The sequence below is a fragment of the Phyllostomus hastatus genome, unplaced genomic scaffold (assembly GCF_019186645.2).
Source record: "Phyllostomus hastatus isolate PE091 unplaced genomic scaffold, TTU_PhHast_1.1 phas_contig_98, whole genome shotgun sequence".
Classification (NCBI taxonomy): domain Eukaryota; kingdom Metazoa; phylum Chordata; class Mammalia; order Chiroptera; family Phyllostomidae; genus Phyllostomus; species Phyllostomus hastatus.
This window is the reverse complement of record NW_025333999.1, coordinates 1,915,878-1,936,096: the sequence shown is the minus strand read 5'-3', so window position 1 is coordinate 1,936,096 and position 20,219 is coordinate 1,915,878. Positions and strand designations below refer to the sequence as shown.

Genomic DNA, 20,219 nt, shown 5'->3' with positions numbered 1-20,219 from the left:
CTGGTGTGGTCATTTAACATATCTATTACCTTTGCATATCTATGCAATCTAACTGGTTGCATAGATATGTTAAATAGCTGTGGCCAAGCTCTGAGCCAGGGGAATGGAAGTAACTTCCCCACCAAGATGCAACTGGGGGGCAGGTCCCCCGAGTTACAGCACCTGTGTGGGGGCTTAGAGATGATTGGCTCCATGACATGGGGACAGGTCTGCCCAGACCCACGATGGCAGCCCAGTAAAACTGGAAGGCTTTGAGAATGCTGGCAGGTGTAACTGAGTGTGGGAGGAGTCAGAAATGCAACTGCAGAGGAAGATTGGTGCCAGACACGACAGCCATTGAGAAGGGAGAACCATGAGGCTGTGGCAGTGCAGAAGAGAACCACTCGGTCTTTAGCAGAGTGAGGACTCCCACAGCCCTGCGAGAGAGAATCACCATGCGGCTTTAGCAGAGAACCTCCACTCAGCTTTGGCAGAGTGGCAACCCCCACACCTGCAGCCACTGGAGGAAGAACCATGTGGTTTTGGCTGAGTGGGGACTCCCTGGGCCATTGTGCAGAGAGAACCACGCGGCTTTGCCAGAGTGGGGACCCCGGCAGTTTTAGTAGGGGGAACCACCACCTGGCTTTAGCAGAGATCCCAGCAACATAGCTGATGGTGCCAGGAACCGAGGGAGGCCTACCAGCGGAGATGGATTACTGAAAAGAACCACAAGCTGCCTGAGCCACAGACTTATATTTCTTTTCCTGAGATACGGTACCCCAGACTGGGCAAAGGGGGGAAGGAAGGACTGTGTGTGTTTGTGGCTGTTTTAAAGGACTTTGGGATTTTGATGAAGACATTAGGTCACTACTTTAAGTTTGTATAGCATTAAATAAACATTTCCTTTTCTTTTCACGAATCTCTGGCATTGAGAGATGTCTTTTCTCTGGCATTGAGAGGTGTCTTTCCTCTGGCAGCAGACATAACAAATCTGGGGGTTCCTTTTGGGTAACAGTATATCATCCCAGGCCACCCTTGTTGTTCTGTAACACCAACCTACCATCTACTCAGATCGCTGACCTTCTGAATAAAGATTCAATCCCTGTCTCTGTTCATTGGACAGGGTACGCGACAGGGAGGATGAACACAAGGTATCTTTGCCAGTTTCAGTTGGAGTGAGGCTGTGAGGCCACCATGACCTTTGTTTAAAAACACAAACACTGAAAAGTGACACAGCATTTTTAAGTAAAGCCTGGCTCCACTTTCATCTTTGATCATTGCAAGCATTGAGCTTTGTACCCATCCTTTCCCCACCCTCACTCCTTTGGTCCTTAACATTGTCAATGAAAGAAACATCCAAACCTGTAACAATTTACATGAATTTCTTTGAGCCAAACTGACAATTGCCAGAAGGCAAAAACTTCCAGGGATTGAGGAAATACCCCAGAAAAAAACCACAGTTTTATTACTTATTTTATACATCAGAATCAAAGGGGAAGATGTTAGAGGGTTACATAAAATCCACTGGTTATAGATTAGGGAGGCAGGAGAAAGCAAAGCAAGGAAATCTCTGGGACTGGATAAAATAGACAAACTTTACATAGGTGGGTATAGGACTGTTAACAGTTAATTAACATGATAGTAATAGTAACAAAGAGGATTTGTGGACGCTACTCTGATTGGTGGCTGTGTTTTTTGTGACAGGAGAGTACAAAGCTAGGCAAATTCTTGGGCAAGAAGAATAGGGAAACTGAGACAAGAAAATTAAACAAGGCTGAACTGTTGGAGCAACTGCAGTCAGCTAGGGAATCGCAAGATCTTATCTCCCCTAACCAAGAACACCTGACAGCAAATGGTTTCTACCTCTTCTCCCTAACCAAGGAATACGTAGCCTAAATCTCCCTGGTTTGGGAAATAGGGAACAGAGACCCAGTTAATATTATTTGTGCCAGCTAAACCCATGGATAGATGAAGTCAGGGTTACAAATTAAAAAAAAAAAAAAACATTAAAAGCCAGACAAACACAAGAGGCAAGTAAAACAATACAGTAGACCTAAGACCAGTCCCAATACCCCCTCCCCCCATACACTCATTTTTGAAACTGGAGAGCAACCAAGGCTTGTGCTGCCTGTCACCGCCTGGCCAAGAAGCAGAAAAAGAGATTGGATTATAATTGTGCTTTGATTAACATCAGAGGATAACAGTTTTAGAAGGTATCAGGTTAAAACCATAACATACACCTTACATTTGGGGGGCAGGGAGATTCCTAGGGGCAGGGCAGGAGGGCTATTTCTCTTGGGAGGGGGAGCTGAAAGGGAAGTCTACAGCTTCCTAAGCTGATTCCTTTGCTCCAGTGTTACTGTAACAGGGTGCAGCCAGGGCCCACCCCTCCCCCAAAGAGGGATTTGTAATGGAGTCCAGAACTCAGGTTGTCCAGGAAATATTAAAAATATAGGATATCCTCACCCCCATAAGTCTGAACTGGGGAATGGGACACATGGAGCAGGGCTATTGAGTTATTTTGCATATCAACAGTTTTGCAAATAACCTCTAGAATAGTCTTTTAATATATCTATAACTTTTAACTGGTTTCATGGATATATTAAATAGCTGTGGCCTTGCTTTGAGCCTGGGAGATGGAAGTGACTTCCACCCAGGATGTAATTGGGAGGCAACTCCTCCTAGTTACAGAGCCTGCATGAGAGGTGGAGATGGATGCTCCATGCCACGGAGCCATGCCTGCCTGGACTTAGGATGGCAGCCCAGAAAAGCCGGAAAAATATGGGAATGCTGACAGGTGTAGCTGACTGTGGGAGGAGTCGGAAATAGGGATGCAGAGGAAGATTCAAACAGGGATTTAAACTCAGTCACAGCAGCCATGCGGGTCAGAATCATGCGGCTTTTGCCAGGTTTGGAACCAGGCAGCTTTGGGTGCTCCCTTTGCCACACAGAGGAGAGACCTTGCAGGGAAGGAAAGGAGTAAAAGGACTCTTGCTGATGGGCCATAAGAAGGTGTCACAAGATTTGGGATTAAGAACTGGAGATCCTGGCGGCACAGCTGATGGTGCTGGGAATCAAGAGAGGCCTGCCAGTCAAGCAAGGATGACTGGGAAGAACCAGGGGCTACTGGAGCCAGACTTCTATTTCTTTTCCTGAGATAAGGCACCCCAGACTGGCCTGACTGGGCAAGGGGGGGAAGGAAGGACTATGTGTGTTTGTGGGTTTTTTAAGGGACTTTGGGATTTTAACAAAGACATTAAGTCATTACTCTAAGTCTGTACAATTTTTTGAATAAATAGTTCCTTTGATTTTTACCAATCTCTGGCACTGGGAGTTAAAATTCCCTGGCAGCAGTTAAGGCAAACCCAGTACAGGGGGCCCTGGGAGAAGGGGGGTCCATTCAATAATAGTAGATCATGCTCCTCCACGGGTCCATTCTGTAACATGATCTCTCTGTTTGCATTAGAATTCCTCTTTTCTTCCCTGGAAACCTGTGGTTTATGGCCAGGGAGGTTCTGTATTCTCTATACAAGTTTATCAGATATATGAATTTTGCAAAATTTTCCTCCATTTTGTGGATTGTATTTTCACTCCCTTGTTTTAAAAGTTTAATTTTAATTGTGGAAATATGCACACAGGATAAAATTTACATTCTCAACATTGTTAAGTGTACAGTTCAGTATATAAAGTACACTGATATTGTGAAACCAATCTCCAGAACTTCTTTCATCTTTCAAAACTGTAACTCTATATGCATTAAAAAAAACTCCACCTGTTGAAATGGAAATCTCATGGAAAACCCCTGCTGTTTTAATTTTGTTCTATTCTATTCTATTCCATTTTAATAATATTCTCTTGTTTTCCTATATTTATTTTCTGCTCTAATCTTTATTATTTCCCAAATTTTGCTAACTTAAGATTTAGTTTGTTCTATGTCTAGTCTAAATCATAAAAATGACCAATATCACCATCTTCTTATTAATATGATTCACTGGGCTTGTGACAAATTAAAGTAAGCTCCATCACATTGTTTTTACCTTGTAGTAAACAAGTCTTATGACTACCAATCACATAAGTTTACCTCCGTATGGCATTCAATATGCAAACACATGTTTGTGCCTTTAATAACCATCTAATTATCTAAAACAGGCAAAATCCCATAAAAGTCCTGAGAAGCTTTTTATGTTATGCCCCACAGTCATGTACACATTGTGGTTGTGCTTATTACAACTCGTCATGCTCCCGTCTTTGACACCACATACAGTCCTGCAGGTCACAGGTTAGAGGACACTGGAAAAACTGAGTTCAGGTTTTGGGATCAATTAGTGTCATGACAAAAATTGTAACTATAAAAGAATAAAACACAAAATGTACCTGTAAAAAAATTACGTGAATTTGAATGCACACGATAAAAGTGAAATAGTGTATAATGATTAAATCAAGAAATTTGCAAAGTTTATTTTAACATTCATAATTATAATGGGACATATTAACATTTAAAAAAACTATTTGTCAGTATACAACAGCCTAGAAAACAGTTAATAAAATATTTTCTAAAAGACCTACAAAACTGTTCATGTAACAAAAAAATACGTGGAATTTAATTACATACAATTGAACGTAACTGAAAACACACTGAGGGGTTACATTCAGCTACAAGTAACAGGAAATACTCACAGTCTCCCAACAGGAGAAAGGTCCTGACTATCACATGGACGGGCCGGGTCAAGGCAGCCACTGCACATGCAGCAGAGAAACACTGTCCCGTGTGCTTCTTGACAGCATCATGGCAGATGTCATGTGCAATCAAGAAAACATACTCACTATCCCTAGTGACAGCACTGTATTTCTACACTATTTAGATTTTATATAGATAAAACTAAAGAAGAGGGGAATCAGACATAAACATGAAGCATGAACCAGTTTCCTGGTAAACACAAGAGGGCTTACAGAAAAATCCAAACTCTGATGCATCTTTGATGTGGCATTTGTGAAGACATCAGTGGAAACCCACGAGTCTCAGAAAATGGATATCGAATAGTTGGTGATGGTGTTGAGGATGGTCTTGATTGGAAGGTCAAAGAATTCAGTTATGGTGGGCTGGAAGATATTTTCAAAGATCCAATGTATTTGTCTGTTAGTCTGAGTGATGGTTCCAAAATCTGTCTAATGCTTACTTCATATTTGCCTTCCAAATCTCATGCAAGTGAGGCTACTAAGGAATTTTAACATGAACCATAAAGGAGATTGAGTCTAGAAAATCAGGGTCCTACCATTACCAATAAGAGAATCTCCAGCTCTACATTTTGTTGCTCTATCACAGGTCCTTCTTTTTAACACAAAGTCTATTCACCAAACACCAGTTAGAAGAAACAACAAAGATCCAAATGTGAAAATAAGAATTCACATGAATCTATATTCTTTTCTAAACTTGCTATACATAAAATTTATTCCAACTATTTATTAGTAAGAAAAATAGAAAAAAGGTCTTAATATATATTACCACCCAAAAGGAGCTTTGTCAGAGGGAAAGGTAGAATATATATAATGGACTAGGGATTTAAAGGGTGGCTTCAGGTCACTAGGAAAACTCTGACACCAAATGGTCATTTTTCAAAGAATAAATAGAATAAAATGTTATTTAACAGAATAAAATGTTATTTAAAATTTTAACCTAAGTACATATATTTTTAAAAAAAAAAACAAACACTTCATTCATGGATCTAACAGGCTTCAAAATCCAGAGAAAATATTGTTAAACATTTTAGGGAAAAAGCGCTGCCTATTAATCTTATGTATTATTTTTGAAAAATGTCTCTCTGAAATATCTTATGTATTTATTTCTAAAAGTAATTAGTAGAAATCCACAGTCCAATGATGCACTATTAGAAAAGGTTCAACAAATACAATATATTTACAACATTAATCAGAACTGTTTCATGTTGAAAGTTTTCTAGAACATTATACCTGAATTTTTATCAAGCTTTCTCATGTAACTTACTTCTTTTATTCCTTCTTTCTTTGTTGGAGTTTTCACATGCAACAATGTGGACCAATTCAAGTCTTTTCCAAGCTGTTTATATTCAAGAATTTTAATTTAGTGAGTCCTTTATTATTTTGATAGGAACTGCAATAACTGAAGCCTTTCCCAAATTCTGCACTTTTCTATATTTTTTCTTTAGTGTGTATGGTCATGTGTCTTCGAAAGGTTGTGTAATAAGTGAAGGCTTTCCCACATTGTTTGCATTCATAGGGTTTCTCTCCAGTGTGGGTTCTTGTGTGTGCTTGTAAGGAACTGTGATCTCTGTAAGCTTTCCCACATTGTTTGCATTCAAAGAGTTTCTCTCCAGTGTGATTTCTCTCATGATTTTGAAGATCACTGGGATACCTAAATGTTTTATTACAGTGTTTACATTCATAGCATTTCTTTGCAGTGTGGGTTCTTTCATGCTTTCTAAGATAACGGAGACAACTGAATCATTTGCTACATGTTTTACATTCATATGGTTTCTCTCCAGTGTGATTTCTTTCATGTGTTTCAAAACTTTGATACCATCTGAAGGCTTTCCTACATTCCTTGCATTCATAAGGTTTCTCTCCAGTATGAATCCTTTCATGACTTTGTAAGGTACTGGAATATCTGTAAGCTAGCCCACATTTCTTACAGTCATAGGGTTTCTCTCTAGTGTGAATTCTTTCATGTCTTTGCAAGGTAGTATAATATCTGTAGGCTAGCCCACACTCCTTACATTCATAGTGCTTCTGTCCATAGTGAATTTTTTCATGACGTCGAAGATAACTGACACAACTGAAGTCTTTACTACATATTTTGCATTCATAAGGTTTCTCTCCAGTGTGAGTTCCTTCATGTATTTGGAAGCTTAGATGAGAAATAAAAACTTTTCCACATTCCTTACATTTGTAGGGTTTCTCGCCTGTGTGAGTCCTTTCATGTGCACGTAAGGCACTGTGACCTCTGTAGGCTTGATCACATTGTTTACATTTATAGGGTTTCTCTCCAGTGTGAATTCTTTCATGTTTTTGAAAACTTTGATAACATCTGAAGGCTTTTCCACATTCCTTACATTCATAGAGCTTCTCTCCAGTAAATTTTCTTTCATGTGTTTGGTAATTATGATAATATCTGAAGGCTTTTCCACATTCCTTACATTCATAAGGTTTCTCTACAGTATGAATCTTTTCATGACTTCGAAGGTAACTGAGACAACTGAATGCTTTACTACACATTTTACATTCATAGGGTTTCTCACCAGTGTGGCTGCTTTCATGTATTTGAAAACCTACATGAGAACTGAAAGCTTTACCACATTGCTTACATTCATAGGGTTTCTTGTCTGTGTGAGTTCTTTGGTGTTTTTGAAAGGCACTGTAATACATGTAGGCTTTAACACATTGTTTACACTAATAAGGTTTCTCTCCAGTGTGGGTTCTTTCATGTTTTTCACAACACTTAGGGTAACTGAAGGCTCTCCCACATACTTTGCATTTATATGGCTTCTCTCCACAATTCTGATAGTGAGAGGGCTTGTATCCAGTGTGATCTCTGATGTGCTTATTATGGGATGACTGATGCATGAACACTTCCCCACACACACTGTATTCCCAGGGTTTTACTCCAAGAACAGTTTTTTTCTTCAGACTGAAATTTGGAAAAAGGCTGAAGTTTTCTACCTGTTGACTACCCTCTTTCCCTTCACAGATTCTCTCTACCATATCACTTCTGTAAAAACCAAGAAGTATATTATTGATTTTTTACCAATAATTTTATATTTATTAGTAGGATATTTAAACTACATTTTATACCAAAATTTTTATAGCAAAACTGTAGGTTTTTCCCTTGTCTAAATGAATTATTTAAAATTGAATATATGCCCTAGCCAGGTGGCTCAGCTGATTGGAGCATCATCCTATAAACCAAAAGGTTGCAGTTTTGATGCCCAGTCAGGGCACATACGGGAGGCAACTGATTGATGTTTCTCCTTCTCATTCTCTCTCACATAAATCAATGACAAAATTACATATCCCCAGTTAAGGATTATAACAAATAAATAAATAAAAATGCTGAATGCTCTGCAAGAAAACTTTAGCCTTGCTGTTACTAAAACAGTGATATTCACGTAGAGGGTTTATTAATGGGGTTGTCCATTTGAACTATTTTTCAAAAACTGAACATTTATGATATATAAGAAAGTAATTTAGTAGAAATAGTCTGAGAAGTAATAAATTTGAAGCAAGGGTTGTTTTTCTTGCTTCTTTTAAAAATTTTATAGAAAATGGAGATTGTCGTGTTAGAGACACTGCTTTCTCACAATGACTCACCTTTGTTTCCCCCCCTGGTGTTTGTACTGATCTTCAATGTCATGATCTTCCCATTTTCCCCCTAAGATAAAGACCCAAAATATGATCCAAAAGTATTAGAAATTATAGAAAAACTATGAGATTCTAATTCTATGATGAGCTGTGACCACTCCCCATTGATTTACCAGAGTCCTCCCTTCCTGCATTCCACACATTAGAACAACTCCGATGGACAAGAAACACCTGTCCTCTACTCAACAAGGTAAAGATTTAGTTGTCATGCTTACCTATGGAGGTCAGGTTCCAGAAGGTTTCCTGCATCACATCTCTGTAGAGCTTCTTCTGTGAAGGATCCAGTAAAGCCCACTCCTCCAGACTGAAGCTCACAGCCACATCTTCAAAGGCCACTGAGTCCTGAAACACCCCAAATATGTGCCTTGTGAGTCTGACAGCACTGGACACAAGGACCCCATTTATAGGAAGGTGTTATGCACAGAGCCAAGGTCCAAGGAGGCCTCAGCATACTGTTTGCCTATTCCAAAGAAATAACCTGGAAGATAGGGCTGTGAAAGATGTGTGTTTGTTAGGACTTAAATGCACCCCAGGGGTCACCTGCCGGTGAAGTCTCCACAACACAGGTTTGCTCAGTACAGGGTTATACAGAATACAGAAAACAAAGCAGAGCAATAAATAATGTGTGCAGAGTGGATGTGCTCATGTGCAAGCTGTGTGAGACCATAACGCCAGCTATTTACAAGGCTCACACCCAGGAACAGGTATTTTTGTTGTTGTTGTTGTTGTTGTTGTTGCTGTTGTTTTGGGGGTGAGGGAGTTGGCCGTTCCTGGACTGTGTAGCTGGCCCAGGCTTCCAAGGCCCCACAGTGCACTTACAGATGGTCTTCATTATATTCCCACAGGGTGGGAGGGGGAGAGAGAGCTTGGGCAGGGGCACATTCTCACATGCCACACAGAAAGTTACATATGATCTCTCATCTTCAAACACTTATTCTTATGACTTGGTCATCAGAAAGTTACTCTGTCCACAATTATTTCCTTATAAATTCGACAGCATTATGAACACATAGAAATCACACACTTTTACTGTGACCACATTACATCTTGCATTTTTCTAATGGCAACATTCAGAGAATGCTGGGACTGACAGAAATGCAATTCAGATGAAACAGGTATCATTACTTTTAAGACCATCAAGTCCTTTGGAGAAAAATTCCTTCATCTCCTTCCTCACAGCCACCATTTACAGCACTCCATAAGGCAGATGTTAGCATCTGCAATGAGGTTTCAATACATTAAAACATACTAGAGAACTACAAGCTTTTTGTTCTACTCCTGTCACCAAACTTGAGAGTCCAGGAGGCCTATGGAAATCCAACTTTTAACAAAGCCAAGCTGGCCATGTTGTTCTACATTTTTCCAGACAATCACAAGTAACCATTTGTAGCTTGCTGAATGGAAATATCCTTGTAGAGAAGCACAGCTCTTACCTGATGTAATACTTATCACAGATTCAGTCCTTCCTTTCTCTTTGTCTGATTTGATGAGTTAAAAATTTATTCGGAACTTAGAGCTCAGAGAAAAGGAAGAAGGCACAACAACTTATACAACAAAATCCTACACTCACGTGCCTCAGGGTTGCTTCTTGGCACACACGGGCACATGTGGGCAGACACTAAGACAATAATTAGCCAGAAGAGCTCTTTTTAGCACAGCCATAACAGTCTCTGCTGGGATCTGCTGACACTCAAGAAAGGTTTAGATTGCAAGGAAGTTTATTAATGTCCACACAACCACAGTGGTGTCATGGTGAACTTGCTCATGATTATAAAATATGTTAAGGGTGTAGCAGTGGTTTCCTCCAAAAGAGCATATAACATCCATTCTCCAGTCAGGAGGAAGTGTTTCCTGACCAGCCACTCGGGGGGCTGCCCTCCCTTCTGTCATTCCCAAGTTCCCAGTGGAGACAAGGAATAGCACAGCTCAACCCTGGAGCATGGGATTCCCCCACGGATGACAGCACACCCAACCCATAGGGTATGAAGGGTTATTACTGTCCCAAGTGAGGTGTCTGGACAGCGTAAGTAAGGCAGGCTCTCAAGAGGGCACTGAATAGCCTGTGAGAGAAGAGCAGGGACACATTCTTTTCCGGAGGTTACAGGGTGAGCTGGGGTGAGAGTTCGCACAGGAGGGCAGCAGCTTGCAAGGATTCAGTCACTTGTTACCACAGGAAGGGCGCACTGAGGCTTTCTCATCACCTTGTGCAGATGTGGGGCACAAGGGGAAGGAGCAGGCATGAGGTTCTAGAGCTGTCAGCAATCAATCCACAACTGGAGTAAAATATTTAAAGTTGTGAAAGAAAAATAGAAATAAATATTTCCTAAGACAACAATGGAAGTAACTTGACATTTATACAATTACTTAGAAAAAAATTCAAACCTTCTTCAGAATAAATGTATGTGATGAAGGTGGAGAATTAGAATTAGTAAATGAAGGTAAACTATCTTTTTAAATTTCTTATAATTAATGTAATTAATGAAACTTTAAAAGGTAATATTAGCAATAAGGTATATGGAAGTTAAAAACTATGGATAATTAAAATAGAGGACAATAATATGATGGGGACACAGAGGAAGGAATTGGGGACAGTGTGTTATCAGGTACTCGTATGACCAGTGACATGGTGTGGTATAACTTGACAGAGGCAGTGACTTAGTTGTAACTGAAAACTCAAGGGCAACCACTAGAAAAAGTTTTAAATAGTTATTTGTAATTGATGTGAAAAGACAGGAGATCAAAAAGAATCATGTAAAATGCTCAAAGCCAGAGAAGGAAGAAAAAATGAAAGGACAAAAAGAAACGAAGGACAGAGGCAACGAGGGAAGAACACAGGGCGAGCTGTGGTGGGCACCAATCCAACTGTCCCAGTCACCGCTTTAATCATCGATGGCCTTGCTGCACCTGAGAGGCAAGTATGGTACTACAATATGAATTTTAAAAATCACACTTAGTTTTATGTTGCCCAGAAGAAACCCACTTTAAATATGAAGACAGAGATAGGTGAAAGGTAAAGACATGGAGAAAATGTACTGTGCCAACAGTAATCAAAGGAAAGCTGGCATTGGTATATAAATTTCAAACAGTATAGATTTCAGACACACACATACAAACCTCAGCGACACAAGAACATTACTTAATGACAAAGGAGTCCATCTCCAAGAAGGCACTGCATCTTTTATGCGTACGTGCATAACAACACGGGCAAAACACACGAGGCAAGAGCTGATGGAACGCAAGGAGAAACAGAGAAATCCACTACTACAGCTGCAAATTTCAACATTCCCTTATAACAAATTATAAACTCCAGCAACAAAAAATCACAAAGGACAAAGTTAAACTGAACAGTGCCATGTAACAACACAATTCAATTTTAAAATTGTAATTGGTGATTAAAATCTATGATTTGAAATCTATACCTTAAAAGTTTAAATTGTTAACATACTTCATACAGGAATATGAACAGAATACACCATTTTTTTCAAGTTCATATGGAACCTTCACCAAGACAGAACATATTCTGGGACAAATTTGAAAGAACAGATATCATATAAAATAAGCTCTTACATAATGGGCATTAATCTAGAAATCAATAATAGCAAGAGTTGAAAAACAGCCAAATATGTTAATATTAAACAGCACACTTTTAAATAATATATGGGATCAAAGAAAAAGTCTCAAGAGAAATAAAACAGTATTTGAACTAAATAAAATAAAATTACAACTTCTCAAAGATTGTGGGAGGCAGCAAAAGCAATGCCTAGAGGATCATTTATGTCATTGAACAAATATACCAGAAAAAGAAAGCTCTATAATCAAATAATGTAAGCATTTATTTTAGAAAAAAGAGCTAATTAAACTCAAAGCATAATAATGAAAATTAGAAATCAATGTAATTGTGGGAAATCAATGGAGAAAAACAATAAAGCTGTTCTTTGATAAGATCAGTAAAATTGATAAGCATTTAGGAAACATAACTAAAAAAAGAGGAAGAGAGAAATGGCATCATAACGCTGTCATAGGACACTCTATAGTAAAGCCGCTACAGTTAAGGAGTCTCTGAGGACACGGCCAGGTGTGCCTCTTCTATGGCAATTTAATCAGTCTAGAGCCCCCTGTGGTGGAGGTGCCCACACAGGGTAGGCAGTTACAAATAACAGCACAAATGGGCTCAAGCAAAATTTGTAAACCAGGACTATGTCGTCTTCCAACCACCCAAATAACCAAGACAATGTTGTGGATGCTAAGAGGAACTATAGCTATTTCTTTATGTTTGGAGAAAGGGAGTGACCTTCTGTTTATTAAATAATTTTCAAAAATGTAACCAAGGGCTTGGGGACTCAAAATATGTGTGAGACAACTGTACATCCACTTTTTATGAGCCCACCTGTTCCATTACATGTATGTCCTACATGTCCAACAAATGTGCACAAAGGAAACTGTCATAAATGTAATGCCGTATCTCCTGGAGCAAAGTAAATGAAGTTCAAATCATACCTAAAAAAGCTGTGTGCAGTGACAGTGGTGCTGAGGTTCCCTGAGATAACCAGGTAAAGGCCAAAGGCAGCAGAGACTGTTGACACAGGCACAGAACAGAACAGACTTACCTAAATCCACGGTAGCAGAATGTGTACCAGTTGCTGAGTGGATGCAGCCAGTAATTTCCATAATGTTGTGGACTGGGAATGGGGTTTACTTGGTGGGACCATGGCCGGAAGGCTATGGTAAAGAACTGTGAGGTGTTATTCATTCTCTCCAGGTTTAAGACCAGACCAAACCCAGCTGTTCAAAGGAGAAGCACTGGGGGTAATCACATCTTCCAAAAAGATTTCTTACAACAGTTTTCAGTCCTTGAAGGCCCTGTTTAATTTATACCAGACCATATTAAGTAATTTAAGTAAGGCGTAGGGACCATGAAGTCCCATTTTGTGAAACCAATTAGGAAAAGGTGAAGATTTAATTTAATTTAAATTGATGAATTGTTGGTTCCAAGCTGTCCAGCTCACGATGGGATATGTTAGGACAATGGGTGCTGTCCCTGTGAGAAAAGGCAAAGGTGCCCGATGGCCAAGGCAGAGTACACCATTTCGTCCTACGTACAACAATCAGAGTTCCCCTACGATCACGGGGTGGCTTGCTTCAACTTACTGAGATCCCAGGTAGAACTGTAATTTAACCTAGCACTAAGTAATTGCATGAACATTTGTGAATTACTATATTACAGAAAGTGGTAACATTTATTCAGAACTTATATTTTTGATGCTTTAAAGCCAAGGAGAGCCCTTCGACTTCTTTTGTTATGTAGATATTTAGTGTACTTGGGATTTCCCATAGGGTCAAATTTTAGACCTTTTCCAATATGCCTTTTCTCCCATTCTTTCTCTCATTCCCTTTTGCTTTGTATTTTAGATCACTGGATACACTTTAAGGGACTGGGTATCCCCTTTACCCTGGTACCCACACACTTTTTCCTCCCGATAGTGTCAAATCAGTGCCATTGGTGTTAAAGGCCTTCCTCATGGAAATGGCTGCTGTATAGGATCTAAGGACCCTGGGCTTAAATCCAGTTTAAACTAGTGCCTTTTATGGGACACAGTGAGACCATGGGTGTCATCCCCAATAGCCTGGAGTGTCACCATCTGTGCTGTCGCAGAAGCAGGTGCAGAGCAGCCTCAGAGGTAGTTAAGCGAGCCCTCTTGTAGGAGGAGAGTAGAATTCAGCCTGTGGACTGAATTTCCCCCTCTCTCTTTTTCTCTCTTTTTGTCTGGAATAACTGTTCTTTAAAGAGTGATCATCTGGTAAGCTCACCTCATTCACAGGGGGCAATCATCCGGAAGCCCCCCTTAGACACCCTCCTATTAGGGTGACTCTAGCCTCAGTCACACCTTCAAGCTAAGCACACAGTAGGGTTCCAACCAAGACATCAACCTACAACCCTTTTAATAAGTACACCACTCCCATCTTCCTGTGTCAATGACAAGGAATTATCTAAACTCAACTCAGAGCACTCTGAATACAGCACCCAGGCTCAGTGCAATCAACAATATAACCCAGGGTAGCTCGGCTCCCAGGAGAGCCCCCAGCAAGCAGCTGCTCACAGAGCAGGAGCCTCAAGGTTCCTACCAGGCTGACAGATAAGAAGGACCAGGGGGGAAGGGAGGGCTGAGGCTCAAGTTGTCAGGAGTCAGACATCAAACATGTGGAGCCTGACTCGTCTTTATGAGAACAAACACAAGAAAAATATGCATTCACACTGGCTTCTTTTCAAGAAACATTAATAGGATGATACAAACACTATCAACATATATTTTTAGAGAAAGCACAGTAGTAGAGCAGGATATGCAGGCACTGGGTGACCTTAAGCTAGTTTCCTAGTGTATAAGTTTCTTTTTATAACTTTCCCATTCATTATTTATTTAAAACAAGTATAGAAATTTATATACACCATATTTTCCTATGATTAATCATCTTTATACAGAACTTTGCTTTTTAAAACTGAATTTTAACTTCTCTACATAAGAAACCACTCTAAAATTTAATCCTTTAAACACTGAATTATATAAAACACCAGACCATAAAAAACTCACACATCCCTTTCTAACTAAAAAAACAAGGGACATTATAGTATTTTTTCCATTCACAATATTTCACACTGGGGATGTTACAGAGCAACAAGGGGGGGGCCTCAAAGGGCAATATACTATTCCCTGAAAGGAACCCCCCAGGTTCGTTATGTCCACCACCAAAGGAAAGACATTTCTCAATGCCCGAGATTCAGTGAAAAGGAAAGGAATTTATTATTCATTTGAAATAACAAAAACTAAAGTTCCCCACAAATGCACACAGTCCTCCCTGCACTTTCCACGTGGCAAAAGGGAACACTTCCAAAGCCTCGTGGTCCTGACTCTCACCCAGGCCAAATGGTCCCAACCAAGACACCAAAGCCGCGTGGTCCTAAATAAATGTGTGGTCCCAAAGAGAGATGTCCGGTCCCAAAAAGATATGTCTGGTCCCAAAGAGAGAGATGCCAAATGGCTGCCTCACCAGGTTTAAATCCCAGCGTCAATCTTCTTCTGCGGCCCCATTTCCGGCTCCTCCCACAATTGGCTACAGCTGCCAGCAATCTGGGCAGGTGTGCCCTGTGGTGTGGAGCCACTTATCTCCAAGCTCTTCTGGATCCCATTACAAATCCCTATCTGGGGCTCCCCTCTTGGCTGCACCGTTACAGGGATACATTCAGGATTGAGTTGCATATTATAATGCATTAGGGGATGCAATGAAGCCCTAAAATAGACTATGAATTTCAATAATTTACATAAGTTTTGAGGTGTTTTCTCATATTAATGAAAATACATATGCCATTTGCTCATATCCATTAAAACAGAAATCCATTTGTCTTAGTGTGGAGGAGAAACTGTTCCATGACATGTCCACTATCTGCCCCACAAGCTGGACCCCGACCAGAGTAGAAGTTGCGTTCTGCAACTGCCCTCCTCCTTGTAGAGGCTGTCTGATTGTCCTTGATGTTCTTGAATCAGCAGCCCTTCCTTGCCTCCTGCTATGTACTGGTTCTTGGGCCAGATTGTTGTCTTGACCTGGTCAAGCATGTAATTTTTTATACCTGGGAACATTCAGTTACTAGTACCAGGAACTATTCTCCCCTTTACCCTATATAATACTTTGGCACCTACTGAGAGGCATGGGAATCCATTTGTTATTTACAGCTGCCCAAGACATGCCTCATATAAACTCTAATATTACTCACAAGACTGAAGTGGCCAGCCTCTTCCATTGGTCTTTCTCTGCCTTCCATTTATGGAGATATTTTCCAGTATTGGGGCTTTCCCCTGGCTTTGCATGTACTAACACTTAAAAATAGTGTAGCCTTTTAAAAGTCAAAATTCTCTAAAGACCTGCTCACACAAAAAAGGACCTAAAGTGGAAAAAGTAGTTGAGATCTTAAAAATACTCATCTCATATCTTCAAGTTCTCCTGCCTAAATGCAACCAAAATTCTATTTGGTTCCCCAAGTTTCTTGCCTTATTCACACAGTATCTCCCAATCAAATCATATTTTAAAAGCCCAGGTGCTAATAAAAACTAGAATCAAAGGGCTATAATATTCAAAGGAGAAAGGAATCCAACAAAAAGAAACAGCAATACTGATATCAAGACAGATAAGCAGCCTGCTTCCCTACAGTTCAGAAGGAAACTCGCACTCAGAAAGTGGAACATATTCCCAAACTTGAGGCACCGTGGTTGGGAATCCCTAAATGGGTCAGTCCCTGAGGAAGGCAGGTAGGGAAACCTGGGCAGCCCCAGGAGTGAACTCTGGGAGCACTAACACCCTCTCCTCTCCTGTAAGTATGGAAGTGCTCCTACCCCAGGCTTCTACTCTCACAGTGAGGGAAGTCCAGCCTGATTCAGTTTAAATTCTGACCCAGCATGCACTCTCAAATTCATGAACTTCTTTTCTCAAAGACAGAATTCCTGATCCTCATAGACTTCTCATGTGCACAAATTGTACTCTGAGTTCACCTATACTGTGGATGCCAGACTCAAATCCAATGTCTAAAAATGTCTAGGCCTAAGAAACCACAACCCCAACCTTAGAAAGGGCATCACCTTTTTCTGTTATGTACACATGCACCCACCGGCTTTCCAGGGCTACAGCTTCTCTCAGCATGCAGGAGCCTTCCATGGGGGGTATGAGCAGCTAGGACACCTGCAGGGGGAGGCTCCCCAGGAACAACCAACTGGACCTCCAAGTACTTCCCTGTGCAGGCCCAAGGGGACCTTAGCTTGGGTCACTGACCACAGGCTTCTGCTCCCACTAGAGTTGCTTTGGACCATTATTGATATTTTTAATGGTAAATATCCAGTGCATGAACAATCCACTGAATTTACTTAAACCCAGAGTCTATGGGGAAAAGAGATAAGAAAAGTGTTAAGGGTCTTCTGCTAGTTCAATTAGAAAACCTCTAGTTCAATTAGAATACCTATTCTTGTCAGAAATACATGACAGTTAATTATATTTTCCAGGAAAAGTAATTGGTTTGTAATTAACACAGGGGTAGGCAAAGTAAGTTTACAGTTGTAACACAAATAATACAATAATTAATAAATAATAATATAAGAATAAACCCTGTGTTTCATGTACTCACAAGTATAAACCTACTTTTGGTCACCCCTATATTGTATTTGAACACTTCTGCCCTGTGAGCCTAAATCTGGAATTTGATCTGAAAACACCCAAAAGTAAAAAAAAAAAAACAAAAAAAAACCAGACCTCAAAAACTTACTACACGTGCTCAGGGAAGAAAGAGTGAAAGAAAAATTCTGCACAAATGAAATGTAATACTGGAATATTTTATTTTTTTGTGAAATTCACGTCCTTCTTGCCTGTTTAGAACTACTGTCTTCCAAGCTCTATAATTAAATACATTATACACTTACTGAAAAACAAAGACATTCGTAAGCAAGTTTTTTCAGGTGACAAAACCAGGGAGGAAAGGTGCTCACAGGCCAACACATTTCAAAGAGAATCCTCCACCCTAAGAACTTCGGATATGATTTCTGCGCCCAGGGGAAGGTCTGAGGGAAAGGAAAGGCGAATTCAAGCAACTTGATTTCTAGTTATGGAAGTGGTCATCCTTGGCTTTCTTATCATGTCAAATATCCGCAGAGGGAAATATAAATCTTTATAAAGAGCCATCCGTGGCTCTGCAGAAAAATAATAAACAAATAGGTGATAACGATGCAGTGAATCAGAGAGGGGAAGCTGGTATTTGGGAGGAAAATGTAAATTTAGGGATTTATTGCCAAGCCCAGGATGAGCTAGGCTGGAGGGACAGGGTCTGGATTTGAGACCCTGCTTTCCATTTGGAAAACTCAGGAGAAAACGGGCACTCCCTGGGGAGAAAGACGAGCCTTTCACGTCTTTCACGTCTTGGGGACCCAAAACACGACAGCTCCTCCCATGCACCAACCTGTGACAGACAGTGCCTACGACCCCCCACGAAGACAGAGTCAGATTGTCTGTCCCCTGGTGACGCTCCCCCTGCTCCGGTCATGGCACCATTTGGGGAGACCAGACGCAGGTCTGGGGGCTCAGAGCTGCCCAAAGAGACTGCAGGCCAGCTGAAGACACTGCATGCAGTGTTCCATGCAGTGACGGAACAGTACACCTTGGCCTGGCTGAAGGCCTACACCCCACCACCTGGGCTGCCTGCGGGGACAGATGTTCCACAGGGGGCCCGGACTCGGGTCCAGAGGACCCAGGGGAAGGCCGGTTCCACCACGCAAGGTTACAGCAGGTTCCGACCAGAGCCTCTGACCAGCGCCTCCTCCCAGACTCCTCACCCGGCCACACACTCACCATTTCTAGGTTTCCTGGGTCTCCCTGGGTAATGCCTACGACCCCCCACGACCTGTGCAGATCACAGTGCGACATAAGCTGCTGCGGAGAGGACAGGGACCATAAAGAACAGGCAACACCTCATCCTCAGCGCCACTAGATGGAGTTGGAAGGTACAAGACTTCACCTTGCGTCACCCCACCCACCTGCCCCAGTTCTGCCCCTGACTGGACAGGTCTTAAGGCCACACTCCATTGTACTGAATGACAGCCAGCAGGAGGACTCTGGCTCCTAAGAAAAGTCTTTCCGCGGGTGGGAGGGAAGCTGACTCAGCCTGGAATATTTGCATGAACAGAATTTTTCTGGTGTTGGAGCTGTGTTGTTTTTTCTCAGCAATTTGTGAACAGTGGGGCACAAGCGCGCACAAGGAATTCCTTATTCAGTTTCCAAGTGGAGCCAGTACAGACAATGCAGTGGGCCAGAATGGGCTTAATAAGAGGGTCTTAGGTCTTCTAGGTATGAAGGGCTTGGCTTAAGGCTGGAAGTCCACTCATGGAACTGTGAGTCTTGTTTAGAAACTCCCACACTTAAATGTAACTTCACGGTCTGTAATAGAGCCTGGTTCCATTTTAGTCTTTGCTGCTTGCAAGCCTGGAACATTTCACCATCCCTTCCCCAGCCCCACTCATTTAGTCTTTGAGAAAGCAACCCAGAGAATTGAGCTCTGGTGGGAAGTTGAAACCCTGAAGCCCTAACCTGGATGCAAGGCCTCTTCTCAGTCTAACCACAGGGTGTGAGATGTGCTCATTACATTCTCAAGTGTACATTTTACACTGGAAAGGAATTTAATTTACATCAGTTTTTGCTGACTCCCTAGGGAACAGTGAAAGGCAAATGACTATAATATCCCTAAGACAATTGATTCCTATTTCTTCGTTTGGACCTTGAGAAGGAAGATACCAACCAAAAGGGGCCCTAGTGACTGAACTGGACTCAAATTTTTAAAAAACAGCCTACCGGCCTCTAACACAGGAGACTGCCATGCAAACTGCTCTTGGGGAAGAAGCCTGCACTGAATTTTCTGCCTGCACTGTGCTCCTGCCATCTGAGCCAGCTCTTATAAAGGAGTTCCAAGAATCTTATTTTAACCAATAGGACTAAGATTTTTCCCCATTCAATTGGAGCTATGCAGCTATATCCCCCAGCTATATCCCCATCAGAATCTTCACTGACCAATCAGAGCAGCTCTATTCTGACCAATTAGGACTGTGCCTTTTGGACCAATAAAACTGCAAAGGATTGGAGTCCTCATTTGCATGAGGACAGGCCAATCAGGGAGCAGAGGCAGGGATTTCTGTGTATATAAGTCAGCTCCTCTTTGCCTTAGAGAGTAGTCTTTTCCTTTACACCAAAGACTGGCGACTGTGCTTCCCTGCTGGAGGTGAAAACACACTAAGGACATTGGTTAACATTAATGTATATGAAAAATAATA

At 41.2% G+C, this 20,219-nt stretch overlaps 1 protein-coding gene across 1 annotated transcript in view; it reads right to left on the bottom strand.

Annotated features, from left to right (window-relative positions):
* LOC123828536 (zinc finger protein 791-like) overlaps positions 1-18,442 on the bottom strand; it is a 34,677-nt gene extending 16,235 nt beyond the window's left edge. The window contains 4 exon segments of the mRNA XM_045853585.1: positions 6,152-7,720; positions 8,320-8,380; positions 8,586-8,712; positions 18,359-18,442. Coding sequence (XP_045709541.1) covers positions 6,152-7,720; positions 8,320-8,380; positions 8,586-8,712; positions 18,359-18,442 — 1,841 coding nt within the window.
* Between the last annotated feature and the right edge of the window lie 1,777 nt (positions 18,443-20,219).